Source organism: Theropithecus gelada, chromosome 20, assembly GCF_003255815.1.
Source record: "Theropithecus gelada isolate Dixy chromosome 20, Tgel_1.0, whole genome shotgun sequence".
In the NCBI taxonomy this organism is placed as follows: domain Eukaryota; kingdom Metazoa; phylum Chordata; class Mammalia; order Primates; family Cercopithecidae; genus Theropithecus; species Theropithecus gelada.
Genome location: NC_037688.1, coordinates 29,175,676 through 29,193,727, shown reverse-complemented (window position 1 = coordinate 29,193,727; position 18,052 = coordinate 29,175,676). Strand labels below are relative to the sequence as shown.

General features: G+C 49.9%; 1 protein-coding gene across 2 annotated transcripts in view; it reads right to left on the bottom strand.

Moving 5' to 3' along the window:
- The window catches only part of ZFHX3 (zinc finger homeobox 3), a 277,781-nt gene that overhangs the window by 159,973 nt on the left and 99,756 nt on the right, over positions 1-18,052 (bottom strand). Inside the window, exons 2-3 of one of the 2 annotated variants that reach the window (XM_025370485.1) lie at positions 13,715-16,482; positions 6,739-7,235 (exon numbers count right to left, since the gene is read on the bottom strand). In XM_025370485.1, coding sequence (XP_025226270.1) covers positions 6,739-7,235; positions 13,715-16,433 — 3,216 coding nt within the window. In that variant the 5' untranslated portion in view covers positions 16,434-16,482. The remainder of the gene's footprint in view (positions 1-6,738; positions 7,236-13,714; positions 16,483-18,052) is intronic. The other variant, XM_025370486.1, reaches the window with a different exon arrangement.

Below are 18,052 nucleotides of genomic sequence, written 5' to 3'. Positions count from 1 at the left end.
CACTGCATGGGAGTCTGGCCATCACCTAACAGGGGAGGATGACATGGCCACCTGCTTTCCAAAAGGCCTCTGGGAAGTGCTGCATCTACTGGCATTAGGTCCTGGGGCCCAACAATCCCCCTTCGTGGTGTGTGTAGAGAATCATGTTCCTAGCTCATTATCTGCAGTATGCAAACCCTGCACATAAGCTCAAGGTACATCAAAAAGGGACTGGATAATAAAGGAAATACTATGTAGCCATTAAAAAGAGTGACTGTATCTACACCTACCGACCTAAAATGATTTGCATAAAAAGCATCTATATGTACTGACCTAAAAGAGTTTCCTGAATAAAACAAACTGACACTTTGGGAGGCCAAGGTGGGAGGATCGTGCTTGAGCCCAGGGGTTCAAGACCAGCCTAGGCAAAATGTCGAAATCCCGTCTCTATGAAGAATACAAAAAATCAGCTGGGTGTGGTGGTGTGCACCTGTGGTCCCAGCTACTTGGGAGGCTGAGGTGGGAGAATCACTTGAGCCTGGGAAGTAGATGTTGCAGCCAGCCAAGATCAGGCCACTGCACTCCTGTGCAAGCGCCAGAGTGAGACTCTGTCTCAAAAAACAAAACAAAACAAAATGGAAAGCATAGCATGTGTCTATAAAGATTTTAAAAAATGAACAGCGTGTGTGTGTACAGATACATACATATACAAGTTTTCACCTACAGAACCACAGAAAAGAGCACAAAATATCAACTACATGTACCAGTGGGTTTGCCTCTGGACAGTAAAGTTAGAAAGTACACAAAAGACATCCACTTTAAAAATCATTGGAAAATACTTAAAGATGTAAAAAAGGTCCCAGGTATTACACAATGTGATTTCAATTTTGTAAAATTCCTATGTTACATGCAAAATAAAAATAAATATAAAAATCCATCGCACGGTAGGATTAACCAGATATTTATTTTCTTTTTTATTCCTGGATTTTTCCAATTTTTTTACAGTGAACATGCACTACTCATATTACTTTAACTAAAAAATAGGGAATCCACATTTTATTACTAGCTTACACTTGAGGTAAACATGGAATGCTAACCTTGTAAGAAATAATTAAGAATACAATACTATTCTAAAAGGGTCGGTCAGTTCTTTACTATCCACAAAAAGGACTCAGAAAAGAGAGACAGAGAAAAAAAACTAAAAGCATTTAGAAAAAAAGAGAATAAAAGTGCTATAGTTAATGGTTGCAAAACTGGTTTTTCAACAGGTGGTTTTTAAGTACTAAACTTTTTTTTTTTTCCAACAGGCACATCTAATAAGATTTCAGTTCCATTATGTGGTGTCTAAAGCGTGGAGTCAAAAGAGAACACTGACCTGACCTTCTTGACATGAGGGTGTGTAAAATGCTATAACCAGAGTGGCCCACACAAAGCTTGTGCCTAAAGCCATCAGCTGAGAGTGTGAAATACAACCTACTGGAGGAATGTGGATCAAGATAGGTGGGAAGCTTCTGGAAGGAGGAAAGAACAAGGGACCTCCCAGCAAGGTACCCAGCTTTCATGCCGCACACCACTGGTGAACCATGAGCCATACGTTCCCACAGCAGTGATGGATGAACTTGGTCCTAGCACAAGCCCTACCCCCCAAAATATTTGGTCTTTCCATCTTCCTGGAGACCCCCTGAAGTTAACTGGTGGCCACAAGAGCTGTCAGAGTCAGCCCAGGTTCTCAGCGAGGACGCATCAGGTCTATGTGCAGCCCCCCAGCCCAGCTGCAGAGACCCATGTCCCACCAGCACCGACCATCAAGCCATGGAGATGAACCTCGGGCCTCCAGTTGCTCCAGGAGAAGGAGAGCATGAGGGTGAAATCTGCTAAAATTCACCAAAACATCTAGCCTTTCACACCTTCGAAATCACCTGCATAAAAACATTTCTTTCCTTTCATTTTTTGGTTGAAGGCACCAAGGCAGGGAGGAAAGGTGGCGGAAGTATGTACTTAAAACAAAACAAAACAAAATAGTCTAATAATGAGAAAACAAGGTTTGAGGAAACTGGCTCCAGAATCCCGATGCGAACCATATGACACTTTCCCCAGAGCTTCAAACACACAGCCAAGCTGGGAAGGCAGCACGGGAGGGAGGAAGGGGACGCTCCCCAAAGGATGTACACTTTTTGCTCTCAGTGGAAGGCAAACGCCTCCAGGCACCACCTACAGACGTAAAGTGTGCAGCTGTCTTCCTAACACCCCCACAGAGGAGCACCAAGAATGCAGATTTCGAACCAGATCGCTGTCTGACTTCGCCTACATTGTCTGATATGCCCGTCTACCATACGATGATTTTACGGCCCTGCTGGGAATGTGAGTCCCAATGAGTTTCTCATGCATCAGGGAAAGAACTGAGAAGATGGGTTCTAAAGCAATGCAAAGTCTGATGGAGGTTTTCTTACATCCTCCCATACTGCACAATTCTCCTAGAATGGCATGAGCAGACGTCCTCTATGTGGAGAATCTGGCCATGTGCATGAATCAATACCACATTCTACCTTCTACTTCAGGCCAAGCACAGTTGGCTTGCACACTGCCTTCTCCTCTCCTGTGTGCCCCGTTGGCCCACGGCAGCTCACATGTGGCCCAGACCCAACACCGTGGTAGACAACCCTCTTTGTACAGCATTTAAGATTAATAGGTAACCTTCAGTCTTGGTCCAGTCAAAGGAACCCCAGCTGGAAACTGTTTTGAGGAACAGATTCTGGTGGGGCCTTAATCTATCTGCTAAAGTTGACAGATTTCCATTCCAGCGACTCTCAGGTGAAGAAAAACATCAAAGTGAAAAACACATTCTGGGAGATGGCGGGAGTGTGCACTGATTTCCAACTGCCCTTTCTGTGGCCCCTCCTCCTCCGGGCAGAAAGCAGCACACATTTCAGAGAGCTCACCATAGACGTCACTTGGCTGGGAATGCAAGATAAACGTGGAAGAGCTCGTGCCAGCTCTGAACCCACATGGCTCAGATGCAGGCTCTACACTAGCCGTGGGAAAGGGCAGAGGGCAAGCATGTGTCAGTGACAGCTGCTCTCCTAGTTCTGAGGAGCGAGGGCACCCACATCTATCTCTGTGGGTGGAGAACATTGAGAGTGGGGCCAGGGTGTAGTCCTCTGAGAAAGGAGTGATACATTTACATGTGAAAGCAGAAGGATGAGGAATTAAGGAAGCTGGAGCTCAGCCTCAGTGAGAGACAAGTGCCTTTTCCATTCTGGCTCAAATGGGTCACTAAGGACAGACAGAGCCCAGTCTCCAAGCTTCACTGGAGTCTCTGGGTTTCTTGCTATGTCAGCCAATCACAGGGATCCCAAGATGTAAGTGTCAGGACATGGACATGTGAGCACTAGGGGCTGGGCCAGAGCCGGCCACTGCTTCAGCCCAAAAGATCCCAAGGATTTCAATCAGGCACACTTTGCAGAAGTAACTTGGGGCCCAGAGACAAGGTAAGGGGGTTTCCCTCAGAGGCCTCGGGCCCTGCAGCCTTCCCCCACTCCACTCTACTTCCAGGAGGTGCAGAAGAAAAACAGGTTGAACCTAATCCTGATTTATAAATTAGTATCACACAAAAATGAAAACTATACCATTCCAGGCAATGAAGACAATACCATCAAGTTTTGTAGATTAGCACAACCCTCTCACATTTCTGGATTAAAAATTATCTCACACTTTCAGAAAGTTCCCTCTTAACATAGCAACCTATGCACTGGCATGTACGACAGCAAGGACAGTGACTCCCGCCCAGGGTGAGGTCAGACGACAAACCAAAAGCCATGCCACTGCTTGAATCTCCTGAGAATGCAGCTCTGTCTCCTCCAACATGAAAAAGGAACAGGAGAAGAATAAAAGCCTCGGCTGAAAGAGAGGGCTGGGAGGGCCACCGGGAAGCCACATACATCACCGCCACTTCACTAGGTGCCGCGGAGAGCAGCTTTGGAGAGCCGCCCTGGCTGATCATGAATAATGTGCCAGGGAACCGGGACAGGGTGGGGTGGGGAAGGGGTGAGTAGGGAGGGTTGTGTGTGAGAAGCCCGGTCAGCTCCCCGGGTCAGCCGCATCTGGAGCGGTTTCTCTAGCAGACAGTAAAGAACTCGATTACATCCAGTTAACTGTGCTCTAAACTGATTATGCATGTGCCGGGCTAATGGATTACATTAGCAAGAGGAAAAATAACATGCAATCAATCTCCATTTACTACAGGCCACACCAGGGCCTAGAGAAAAAGTGACTCTCAAACCACCTCCAATCCCCACCCTAAATTCATGGAATGATGACACCTTATGAGAGGGAGCCCCCCTTAGTGGCAAGAGAAGTTTGATCTTAGTCGTACTGAGGGACCAAAGGGCTCAGGGCGAGCACTGGAATGATAATCCCAGCGGTGTCATTCAGGAGTGAGCAGGAGAGCTCCCCGCCCCGTGGCGGAGCCCGGGCAGGCACAGGGCCATTCATTACCCAAGGACTAATGAGACTAGACTAACGACCTTTGGCTCCTGACAGAGGCAATTCTGCCCTGAACCTCAGGGGCTGGTCACCCCGGGGATGTGCCGGCCAGATGCACCATTTCGGGATCTCTCCTTCGGGTGCTGGGTCCACATTCTACCCTGCATCCCAACACTCAGGACCCTTCTACCCACGCCATCTTTTTGAGCAACAGTTTCCTCTACCTTAAAAAAAGAAATGAGAAAAAAGTCCCAGGATGACAGGCTAGCAGTGCAGAAACACACAAATAAACCGCGTCTCTTCCATCCACACCTCACCCTGACTCTCTGGGTGTGATCGTGGACATGGTTTGGGGACCAAAACAGGATGTTCTCAGCAAATCCTCCAAGTTCCAGGCCCGTAAGAAGCAAAGTCAAGTGCCTGATAGACTCTTATTCAAGACTCCAGCCACACGGAGGATGCAGCGTGAGACTTAATCGCCACCGTGTGCATTTTAGAATCTAAAGGGCAATTTTTTCCTTGGATGCAAGAGGCCAGCTTCGTGCCACCTCTAAACGACCTTCATCAAAGTTGCATGCAACCTTCAATGGCCACACCGAGTCCTTTGTACAAATTTTACTCAGTTGGGTCCTTTGGAAATTCTTTTTTCCACTGGTTTTTCCATCAGGTTTTCTTGACCACGTCGGCACCACCCTGTGGCCAGTTCAGACCTCCAATTTAAACTGACTGCAAAGAGCTTTTTTCTTTTAATGGTGGCACAAAACTAAACCAGTCCAGCAAGGTTCTTGCTCATTTGAGATAAGGGGATTGGCTGCCTGGTGTCCAGACCTTCCTCACTGCACCATAGCTGAGTCCACAGTCAATTCCAGAACATTCTATCCCCTCTACCTCATTCCTGCTTTCTCCCTCCTTTCCCTAAAGTGCTTTCTTAAGCACTGCGTTACGCAGGCCTCCCCACACCCTGAGAAGAAGCAACTGTAAAATGAAGTACAATTATCAATCCCGGCAGAGGCTGACGTGGGGAAAGGACTAGAAGTCTTCCTCACGTGGAATCTCCATTTAAAATCATGCTGAGTAGAGCAGGGACTCAACTAGCTCAGGGCCAGCAGAAACCAAACACTCGTGAGCCCAAAGACGTGAGAAACGGTGTGAAAAGTAGAAGCTGATCATGGGAGTGAGCAAAATGAAAAGAGAGAGTGAGGGAGTGGAAAGTGTGTGGGATGAGGCCGGGGAGATTTATGGCGATTTGTACCTGATTGTTCATACTAAAGCCATTATGGGATGATTAGAGAAAAAGGTGAGGCTTTAAGTCCAGTGAAAATCAATAGAGACGTCTGGAGCAATTCTGCCGTGCAAGTGAAAGGACTATTTACAGTATCCGGAGCACCTCCTCCTCGGTTACCGTCTATGGAGTAGAGGGAAGGGCCGGGGGGAAAGAGTGGGGTGGGGGGACAGAAAGAATAAATGGACAGGAAAGAGGGAAGAGGAGAAGAGACAAAGGGAAAGGGGGAGGATGGGAGAAGCCCAGGAAGAGGAAGAAAAAGTGTAAGAGAAAGAGGACACAGAACCCAGGAAGCACAAAAGTGGGGGGGGGAGACAAAAATGGCCCCTTATGGACCCCATTTTCCCCACAGCATTTAGCACCTTCTAGCCTGCTACATAATTTATTCATCATTTCTCACCCATCTCTCGGTAAAAGAATGGAAGCTCTATGAGGGCAGGGTTATTTATTTATTTATTTATTTGGTCAATTTCATGCACTGACGTGGACACGTGCCCAGAACAGTACCTGGCACTGAGAAGGTACCCAGTGTATATTTGTTGGTGGGATGATGGATGGATGAAAGAAAGAAGGGAGGAACAAAACACCCCAGGAGCATCCAGGAAAGGAGAGAAAAAAAAAAGGAATAAAGAGATGGAAAAGGAGAACAGAAAGCCTAAAGGAGAGAGGGAAACCACAGGAGCAGAGGATGCAAAGGAGCCCATGTAAGAAAGAAAAGAACCAACCCTAGAGGAGCTGTCAACAAAACCTGCCCCCAAATTGGGCATCCAAAAAGAGAACCTTCAGCTACTCAAGCTACTCACTGAACCTGTCACATTTCCATCTGGTGACAAAGTGGACACTGCCGACTCTCCTCTCCACTCCAGGTTCCCAACCAACAGCCACCCGGGCCATGCCAGAGACTGTCCGACTCCTCCCCAGTGCTCCCTAACTCCCCGGTGCGCAACCCTCTCCTTTCAGAAAGGGCGCCTGAGCCATAAGGGGCTGGGCCTTACCTTGTACAACTTCAGGCTGGCCTCGTGCCTGGAGTTGACTGTGTGCAGCCGCAGCTTCTCCAGGCTGTTGGTGTAGTAGTCACAGGCATTGCACTTGAGGTGCACGGGGTTGCCGATGGCCACACACTTGAGCCTCCACTCGTTGGCCTTGCCGCCCTCCTTGATGTGGGCCACCAGCTGGTACTTCTGCACGTGCTTGTCTGTCTTGCAGTGCAGCTGGAAGTTGGCCTTAAGCTGGGTGTTGTAGCGGCAGAGCTTGCACTGGTACGAGTCCCCCATCACCGCCTTCCACTCATCCTCCGACAGGCTGCGCTCCACGTTCATGTGCAGGCCCAGCATGTCCAGGTTGTCCGTCGTGAACTTGTTGCAGACGGCACACTGGAAGAGCTTCAGCGACGGGTCGTTGGTCTGGATGAAGCTCTCGCCCAGGTTCATCAGCTCCTCTGACACCAGCTGCCCGCCCCCGAGCCGCATGTCTAGGGGGATCTCACCGCCCACTGCGGGGAAGGAGAGAAGGAGAGAGTCAAAGACCAGGCTCGTGGTCACGGCCACAGCTGAGGCAGCCCCCAGCCCTCCGCCACCCTCAACTAGGGTCCAAAAGGAAAAGATCACATTTCAAGGGTTGCAAAGGGTTACTGGCTGGAAAACAAGCAAACAAACGTAGTCAACCTGATGTGTTTCGATCTTTCCTGTGGACACTGAGATTTCTGGCAGGTTTTGTATTTTCTTTCTTTAGGAAAAGAACACCTAGAAAAGCTAGGAACCACTGCCTCTTTAATATTTCTTTTTCTTTTTTTTCCTCCAAGATGGAGTCTTGCTCTGTGTTGCCCAGGCTAGAGTGCAGTGGCATGATCTCGGCTCACAGCAACCTCTGCCTCCCGGGTTCAAGCAATTCTCCTGCCTCGGCCTCCCAAGTAGCTGGGATTACAGGCATCCACCACCAAGACCAGCTAATTTTTGTCTTTTTTAGTAGAGACGGGGTTTCACCAGGTTGGCCAGGCTGGTCTTGAACTCCTGATCTCAGTTGATCCACCTGCCTCGGCCTCCCAAAGTACTGGAATGACAGGCGTGAGCTACCGTGGCCAGCCACCTCTTTAATATTTCAATTCATCCCCTCTCTAAGATCCAAGAAAAGATAGAAATATGTATCATTCACTGGATATAAAGGAATCTCAAACCACAGACCTTCCAAAATTGGAAATGTGTTACAGCTGCAATCTTAATATACCAAGCCTTCATGGGGACCAGAATTGGGCCCAGAATGTATCTGAGGTGGCAGTGACGAACCCTGAAAACAACCTACGGCTGCGTCGTCTGGTGCAGCAGTCACTGGCTACATGTGACTAATAAATACCTGAAATATGGGTAGTGCAACTAAGGAACTAAATTTTTAATGTTATTTAAATTTAGGAAGCTATGTGGTGGTGAGTGACACCTGGGTTGGAGAGTGCCTCTCTAAAGCAAAGATCTGGGGAGTGTGGCTGGACGCAGTGTCTCACGCACCTAATCCAAGCACTTCAGGAGGCCAAGGCAGGCAGATCACTTGATCCCAGGAGTTCGAGACCAGTCTGGGCAACATGGTGTACAAAATATACAACAGAAACTAGCCAGGCATGGTGGTGCATGCCTGTAGTTCCAGCTACTCAGGGACTGAGAAGGGAGGATCACTTGAGCCCCAGAGGCAGAGGCTGCAGTGAGCTGAGACTGTGCCACTCAGCTCCAGCCCTGGTGACAGAGCAGGACCCTGTCTCAAAAACAAAACAAAACAAAACAAAACATAAAAAGACTTGGGGAGTAATGCCTCTACTCCTCACCACTCCCCTCTGGTCAATATCCCTCCCGTCAGTCAATGTTGCCAACCCTCCCATGTCTTCCCAGTAGGGCCGCCTGTTCTCTTTCCTGAGCCTCCGCCCTGTGTGACATGCAGAGCTACCCTAGGACCTATCACCTTCCCTTTGCCATTCAGTCACCTACATACAGAGATGCACCATAGCTGGGATCCCCATCAAGGTGCCACCTCCCTAGGACAGGGGTTCAGTCTTATCCTCGCTGGACCTCTATAGAGTGTCCAGCCCTCTACAGAGGGCACAGATGCCCAAATGTTTGCTGTGCTAGACAAGAGTGAAAAAAGAATGGGACTGTCGCATGTTCAGGAAGTGGACCGAGATAGGCACTGAGACAGGAGGGTCAGCTCCACATCTCCACTAAAGGGCCGAGAGAAGATCTCTTCCTCCCTCTCCCACCCTGGTCTTTTTCAGTCCATCACTGCCCTGCATAAACCTGGGACAAGCTCACATTTGCTATGGTAAATTAATACTGCAAAGGCTTATTTCTACCGGGAGAAAGGCCTGAAGAGAGCAGCCTTCCCTCCAGTTCCTAGAAGTATACGGTCAAACAGAAAGCTGGGCACTGGTGTCTAGTTTCTCTTTCCTAAACACATACGCACTTGAGCTACTGGGTCTGCCCCACCTCCTCAACTGATATTTAAATTTGACCTTTTATGTGTGGTTGGGCCAAGGTTATTTTATTTTTTATAACTGATTAGAATCCAAGTCAGTGGCTCATCAGAGAAAAGATTTTTTCTTTTTTTTATGATTTTCTTATTGACGCTACACAAGTCACCTCGAGTGACAAGATCAGTACAGGCTCTGCTAAGCAGACCAGCAGCTGCGTTTGAAGCTCACGGACAGTCTAGTGAGCCACAGAAATCTTTTGCACATGCATTCCAGAAGGCTTAGGAAGCTTTCAGCTTGTTGTCTGTCTTCCCATCTCCCCTGGTGAGAGGAACCATAACTATGACATTCTTTTTAGGACAAGAAAGAAAAACAGAAAGAAAAAAAAGAAAAAAAGCCTAAAAGCTCCATCCCTTAACGGGGACGAAGGCCAGGCAACATCCACGAAACATACTCGGTGTTCAGTCAAAGCAGAAACTGCCCGGAGGGTAAGACAAGGAGCAAACATATATTTGTTTCTGATGCCAACCACCTGAAGTATCAAATCGTCTCCACTTTTTAGATTTAACCTTGGCACATCAATATTGCTCTAAAGAGAAATTCAGCCGTCACTTGCTGATGCCTGAGTGAAAATGAGAAGTCCTTGGAATAAGCAGAGGAAACTAAGTCCCAGTTTCCACTGTAAGCTCTTTTTTTTTTTTTTTTTTTTTTTTTTAAGAGACAAGATCTCACTTGTTGCCCAGGCTGGAGTGGTTCACTGCAGTCTGGACCACCAAGGCTCAACTGATCCACCCGCCTCAGCCTCTCAAGTAGCTGGGACTACAGGTGCACCCCACCACACCTGGCTGATCTTAAAAATAATTTTTGTTGTTGTTGAGATGTTGCCCAGACTGGTCTCAAATTCCCGGGTTCAAGTGATCCTTGGACTCCCACAGTGCTGGATTATAGGCATAAGCCACCATGCCTAGCCAGCATTCTAGGCTCTTAAAATGAAATGCAAAGGATAGAAGCAGCAGAGTGCTGAAACGAGTGAGGATGATAGGCAAGTGAAAACTCCCTTCAAGAATTGTGCCTCAGAGAAACAAGCCCCAGGGCTTAGAATCCTGCAAATCCGCTAATTCAGCTGCCACAAAGTGGAGTAATCTCACCCAATTCACAAACAATTAGGAGCAGGGCCCCTACAAAGAAGAAACTGGAGTTGAGCGTAGTGGCTCACACCTGTAATCCCAGCACTTTGGGAGGCCAAGGTGGGCGGATCACCTGAGGTGAGGAGTTCAAGACCAGCCTAGCCAATGTGATGAAACCCCGTCTCTACTGAAAATACAAAAATCAGCTGGGCGTGGTGGCGCATGCCTATAATCCCAGCTACACGGAAGGCTGAGGCATTAGAATTGCTTGAACCCGGGAGGCAGGGGCTGCAGTGAGCCAAGATCGCGCTATTGCACTCCAGCTGGGGCGACAAGAATGAAACTCCATCTCAAAAAAAGAAATGAAAAAAAGAATTTGGCAGGTCTTTAGTCTTGAGCCACACTGGATACGTGGTGTTGGAGCGGGTCCCCATCTCTGGGTATACACCTAACTCTAACACTGGAACTGACACCTTGACACGTGAGCCTGCCCATCAGCACATCGTCAGGAAGGCACATGGATTAAAAGGCACACTCTGGAATCAAAGGAAGATGAAGGGAGCTGTTAAACCTTGTGCAGGTGTCCAGGGGCTGGCTGGCTACTTGGGAAACACACAGCCACCCTCACAAGCAACCACTTTCTTGGTGCTATGCTAAACTTCAGAGTCGAAAGAAAGGTTTGGGAGGATGTTCACAAGGCCTCAAATCTAATGTGCTGTCTACAAAAAGCAGCAGATCCAACTGTACTAGGCAAAGGAGCCCCAACCCTTTCCTCAAAGGCCTCTGAAAAGAAGCATCCCCAGAATCAGTGTCTGTTTGATGATACTAAAGAGGGCTCTGGCAAGGGAAGTATGAGAACAATCACCTTGTAAGGAAGAGTGCATTTCACAAAAACTTTTTTCCCCCTTCAGAACTCAGTCACGTCTAATAACACCTACAGCCATCTTATAAATGGACTGTGGGGAAAAAAAAAAAAAAAAAAAGACAATCAGTAGAGCCACAGCTAGAACTGAAAGTTATGGCTGTTTTTATTTGCATAAGTTGGTTTCTCCTACTGAGATCATACAACTCAAATTCCAAGTCCTTTGGACACTTCCTATGGCCCCCACACCCACTTGAGCTTCCGGCATAAAGGATTTGTGGCTCTCACACCTTCTTAGCAGCTCTCGTGGACCAAGAAAGGCACAGGTTTCCAGGGACTCCCCTTGGCCAACAAGTAGTGACACTGGAAATTCAAGGGCCCTTTGTGACTGAGTTGGATAAATCCTTTGGGACAAGAGTTCTAGTCTCTCCAAGAAATAAGGTGCGGCCCTTCCATGTGTGTCTAGAACACAGGGCTTCATTCTTCTGCTCCTTCTGAATCTGCCGCAATGCCCAGGACAGTGCATGATGCCCCAAAGACTCACAGACACTTGGTGTGAAAGTGAAATATTTCTCTACTTCTCAATGCGAGCCTTAGTTACCTGTTCTCAAGATAATTAAAAAGCCTCACTTTAGGCCGGGCACAGTGACTCACGTCTGTAATCCCAGCACTTTGGGAGGCCAAGGTGGGCGGATCACCTGAGGTCAAGAGTTCGAGACCAGCCTGGCCAACATGGTGAAGCCCCATCTCTACTAAAAATACAAAATTAGCCAGGCATGGTGGTGGGGGCCTGTAATCCCAGCTACTTGGGAGGCTATGGCAGGAGTATCGCTTGAACCCAGGAGGTGGAGGTTGCAATGAGCCGAGATGACGCCACTGCACTCTAGCCTGGGTGACAAAGAGAGACTGTCTCAAAAAAAAAACCTCACTTTGATCCAACATGAACCTACCCATGTTCTGTCTTCATTTCACTTCCATTATGTTTGATTTGCTCCAAGATCTGCCTCCCAAGATTCTCTGACTCCTTCCAACTCCTACTGGTTTAAAAAAAAACCATAGTGTACTCACGCCCATCTCCTGGCGTGCATGGTTCACCCTGGGGACAAATAAGGCGACCGGTGCTTGTGCATCCACGATTAGCCAGTTGGTCAAATACCTTCAAATCATTTGGTAATAAAGGATCAATGGGCAAATATTTCAAAATGGAAAAGATTAAAGTACTAAGGATTCAAAGTTGAATACATAGCAAGAAAAACCAACGGAACGCTTTGAAATATAACTCATAGGCAACAATTAGCACTGAAACACTACACAAATAAACACCTGCCAACTGGTGAGGCTTGGCTCTGCAGTCATCTAAGCCATCCCGGAAAAAAGTCCTCACTGACACTCTGTTGCCAAGAACAACCTATTCCCATGTCAATAATGGCATATTGCTTAATTCAAGCCGTTGTCACTGGTCCCACGAAGTCCATTAGCAGGGTCACGGGATGTGGCGCAGGCAGGATCCTGTTTGAGGCATACAGGGTGGAGGCATGAATGGCCCAGCTATCAAAGGGTTCTCATGAAACCCATCTGTAGGTTGTTTTGGCGGCAGCAGCTATCCTCAAAGTGGCTGTGGTTCGTTCTACGTAAAAACTCAAAGTTTTCAGCACCCAAATCCGTCCTATTCTAGATAATGGTAAGCTCATTGGTAAGACTGGGAGCCTGGACAGAGCCAAATCAGTTTCTCTAAAGCAGAGGTCATTCTTTCCGGCAACAAAGGCTCTGCTAACCAGGATCTAACTGCTATTAACAGTTAACTTTCCTCCATGGACAATATTTACAACTTACTTCTTATTCATCTCTCACACCGCTCACAACAGTGCCACTGGGGCAATTCAATTCCCAATTAATTCCCAACTATTCTAATCACCAAGTACTCATCGAAAATAAGAAAAAAAAAATCACATCTCTTTCATCGAGATCCTCATAAATATACAGAGAACCTTGCGGAGTCTATCTGGGCGGCTCCCAGCTCCGCACAGAATCAGCCTTTGGCTATATGAATAACATACAGTGGTTCCAAATTCCTATTATTGAGATGATTGTCTCTATTTAAATCATAGAGATAACTGTCCCTAGTCCTCTTATTGAGATGACTGCCTCAGCTATAGTTTCCTGTAAGTTTCAGTAAATATCTGATGAAACCCCAAAGTTTTGGGTGATTATAGTGATTTTTCAAATTGAAAAAAGAGACAGAGAAAGACAGAATGGGAACAGAAAACTAGAGGAAACACTCACATTTTAATCCCGGCCCCATGTAGCCAGAGTACAGTCATATCTCTCTTGAATGCATAAACTTTTCCATATGCACACACAGAGTTCAAGGGATTCTTGAGAATAAATACTTGACTGTAAGACAATCCAGTTTACACAAAAACCACTCAAGAAGACCAGAGTCAACTGAATCCACAGGACTATCTCACACTATTCACCATTCTCCCTGGTTAAATTCCTATCATGAAAACAGACAAACAGGTAGTCATCCTCACCTAGAGCAGGCGTCATGGCGGCCATGGGCCCCGCGGGATCCAGCTGGAATCCGCTCATCATGAACTGGGCATCGGAGGCAGCACTGTCCATCTTCAGGTTGGGCAGGTTCATGTTCTGGGCCAGGTAGTATTGGTAGAGCTCGGCCTCGGCGGGCGAGGGCAGGCTGCCGAGGCCCAGGTGGCGGTTGTGTTGGATCTGGGTCATGTTCTGCTGCAGTAACATCATGTTATGCATGTGCTTCTCACTGGTCATGTGAATGCGGAGGTTCCTGGCCACGTTGGTCTCATAATCACACACCTCGCACCGCCAGGTGGGTTTGGTTTTTGGTTTGGTGGGCGAGGGGGCCCCGCAGGAGCTACTGATATTGGCTGCCGCCGCCGCCGCAGCCGCCGCTGCCGCCGCCGCCCCGGCAGTGTGGCTGAAGACCTGCTCCCCCCCTCCGTTCTGCAGGTTCTGCATGTTGTTGAGATGCTTGTCGGACTGCATATGAATACTGAGGTTGCCTTTGGTAGTTGTGGAGTAGTTACACACCTCGCAGCGGAAAGGCTTGTAACCACACGTGTAGCTCTCGCCTCGTGCCAGCCGGGGGTGGGGCTGCCCGCTTTTGCAGTAGACGCAGGAGCCCCCCGGCTCCGGGTGCTTCTCCTTCATGTGTGCCTCCAGGGTCTGCTGGTACTTATAGTGCCAGTTGCACTTGGGGCACTTGAGTGTCTTACACGAGTTGCGAGAATGCATCATGGTCATATGACCGCCCAGCGAGCGGGAGGAGCCCAGGACCGTGTCGCATTTGGGGCACTCCACGCCACTCCCCGAGGGGCACTCCCCAACCCCAAGCTCGCAGAGGGAGCCAGCGTGCTGGTGATGGGGAACGAAGCCCCCATCGTCGCCCTCTGTGCTTTCATTTGGTTCTGGTGCTGTGGCATTGTCTTTATTGGCACTTTCGTCAGCGAAGTCCAGCCTCCTGCCGCCCTCTGCCACATTGGCCCTGACGCCCTCACTGTTAAAGCTTAAACGATTCCTCCTGTTCGCACCATCAAAGACAACAAAGGAAGAAGCAGAATTAGAACTAGTAGAAGCTGTGCCCCTCGACAGCGTCTGGAGCACGTTAGGCATTAAGGGGGAGTTAGAAATGCTTTGGTTTGAGAGAGCAAGGTCCTTTTTGCTGCTACTACCTGCTGCGGCCCCAGGCTCCTCGTGAGGCCTGTCCTCCAGTTCCTCATCCAACTCGCTTGGAAAGAGTCCTTTGCAACCCTCGTCTTCCTCCTCCTCTTCTTCCTCCTCCTCTTCTTCCTCCTCCTCCTCCGCCTCTTCCTCCTCCTCTTCCTCCTCCGCCTCCTCTTCGGCTGGCTCTACTTTCTCCGAGAAGCAATCCCCGTCGCCCACTTCCTGCTTCTCTCCTTCCGCCGCCCCGGAGTCCTTGCCCTCTGAGGATTTGGTAGGACTGGAAGCCAGAGGCCCCAGGGGGACTGAGGTAATGGGGGTCTTCAGGACCGAGCTGGTGAGCCCGCCAAGGTTCAACAGGGTGCTGGGGGTCAAGAGACCAGCCTGGGGCTGCTCGGGGCCAGCGGCGGAGCCGGCTGGGAGAGCTTCCTCCCCTTCCATTCGAATGCCACTAAATTTACCATAAAAACTGTGTCCGGGGCCTATGAGGTTAGCTGTGGAAACTAAAGGGTGTTGAAAGTTCTTGTTTTTTGGTTCCAGAAAACTTACAAGGGGTTCCTTGTCTTTGCCGATCCCTTGGATGATAGCGGAGATGTTCTTATTGCTAAGAATTTTCCGCTCGTCTTCGCTCAGGGTCATTCGATGGTCATGCACCGCGTGGGTCACAAACGAACGGACGTACCCGAAGGAGAGTTTGCACAAGAAACACATCAGGATGGGCTTCCTCTTGCCGTAGAGCACAAAGCCATCGAATTTGGACAGGTCCACATTGTTAGGAACATCTTTGGATACGCAGGAGCTTTTGGCAGAGCCGTCGCTGTTCAGGTAATCCTTGTTGCTTTTGTGTCGCACGTCGAACACGCGGAAGCTGTGCAGGACGGGGCTGAGCCCCGCCAGGGCTGAGGTATTCGGGAAAGCCTGGTCTGGGCCCTCAAACCATTTCCCGAAGGATGAGGCTATGTGGAAAGTGTTGATGATCTGCGGGTACACGGGTGCAGCACACGAGGGGTCCCCTTGCTTGCCCCCCACGCCAGGGAGAGAGTTCAGGAAAAGCGAGGGGAGAGGCCCACTGCCGCTGCCACTCCCACAGGCGCCCCCGCCCTGGGTCAGCTGGCTCAGGCTCTCCACAATGTACGCGGAGCCGTCCGGCTGGTAGACGATCTCCCCGGCCAGGTTCTCCACGTCACTCTCCTCGTCCCCCTCCTCACCGGTGTCGCTGGCGCTCTCCTCTCTCAGGGGCGGCGGGGGGCGCGTGCTGGGGCAGTGGTGCTCCATGTAGGTCTGGAGGCTGGCAAAGGAAGCCGAACATTCGTTGCAGGTGACCTCCTTGCTGGCGGGCTCGGCGGGGGGCCCGGCCGACGCGGTGCTCTCGGCAAGGCGCTCATTGAAGGGGGCCCTCAGGCTGTCCAAGGGCCCGTGGCTCTCGCCTGTGGACTGCTCCATGCTACTGGGTTTGTCAGGGAGGTGGGTGCTGTTGAGTTCAGTCCATTGCTGGTGCTGAGGGATACCGCACCCATTGTCCTTCCCCGAGACGACGGGCGAGTCACAGCCTTCCATGGTAAGGCCTGCGTGGAGCTTTCATTGCACCCAGTACGGAGGATCGGACCTGAAGGGCGGAGGCAAGGGGGGAGGAGGGAGAGAGGGGAAAGAGAGAGAGAAAGGAAAGAGGTTAGGAGGGCCGAGGCTGAGGTCCCACCGCACGGAGCGCTCTAAGAGGCTTCTGTCCACAACACCCACAACACAGAGACACCGGACAGAGGGCGGGCCTGGGGACACTGCCCCGCACGGTCCAGCACACAGGGGTGGCGCGGCCGGGTCAACAGCCTGAGCAAGGGACATGGGGAAAGAAGGCCGGGAGCAGGCCTCTTCGACTTCGAATTGTCACTGCTCTGCCCCTGAAGACTAGCAGGAATATCCATTCTTTGCCAGCATAGCTTCGATAGGCCACAGTGGAGAACAGACGCATCATCTCTCCAGCCCCCCCACAAGGTCACAGCCACAGCCCTACCACTTCTGGACAACTCACACAAAGTCAGCATCAGCTCCCCGCACTGTCTGTGGCTCAGGGGAATACAGAGGAGGGCTGAGAAGAGGAAGGTTCAATGTTCCCGGAAAAACGACGGTAGCGTGGGATACGCTCATGGATTTGGATTTAGAAAAGTTGCCGTGGCTTTTACTGACCATGGTTCTAGTTTCAGAAGTTCAAAGAAGGTGGGTGAGGAACCTGAGGTTCACAGGGCAGGCGTGCAGGACTTAGACGCACTCCGCAAAGTCCTCTCCAGGTCTGGGAGGCATCAGTCCCATTTTATAAGCAGTAAAACTGAGGGGCTTGAATCTAAAAACTGGCTCAGTGCTAATCTGACCACTGTGAAACAGAAGAGAAGATGGGTCCCAGATTCCTGTCTCCTCCACCCATACCAGTCAAGCTCCCTGGCCTGTAACTCAGCTGACTTCAGACTAAAACTACATAGGTGCAAAACGTGAGCTTGGTATTTCCAGCAGGAATGGACCAGACTCTGGATCTGCCAACACCCCCTCCAGCAGCTTCTATCTGGCCCTGGCTGGAGGGAGTGCGTTCCCCACGTGCTTGGTGGTTTTTGCTATCAAGGATCTGAGTGGCAAGCCGAGACGGCAGCTGGGCTCGGCAAGCCCCAGCTCCACACCTGCCTCTTAGTTATTAGTCGCTACCCAACCAGCTGTCATTCAGCCCTGGGGCTTTTCCATTTCCGACTCCAAAGTGCCACTGAGCTGAATGTGCCCTCTGAGACCTCACGTCCCTGGGGAGGGAGGCATCAGATCGTCGCCACTCTGCTCCTGCGGTAATATCATCGCAGGGGTGATTATTCCGTCTGGCCCTGCTCCTACAGGCAGCTCAGCACCTCGCAGAGCCTTGATCCTTCGCCCGTAGGTCCCCAGCCACCATTCCCCTGCAGCTCCTCCTGGAGAACATGTGGCCGCTTCTCCACCCACCATCTCATTCATAGCCAGCTGGTGAAGCTTCCGGCCAGGTTTGAATCTTACTTCCCTCCCCAACAGCCCCTATCTTCCCAATCTTTTTTTCAGTTCTTGATTATTGACTGCACAATGAGTCAACAGCTCCCCCTCGGGAAAAGATGGGGACGGCAGGTTTACCACAAGTCTCAGGGAGAAATAACTTTTTGGAAGACTAAAGCTAT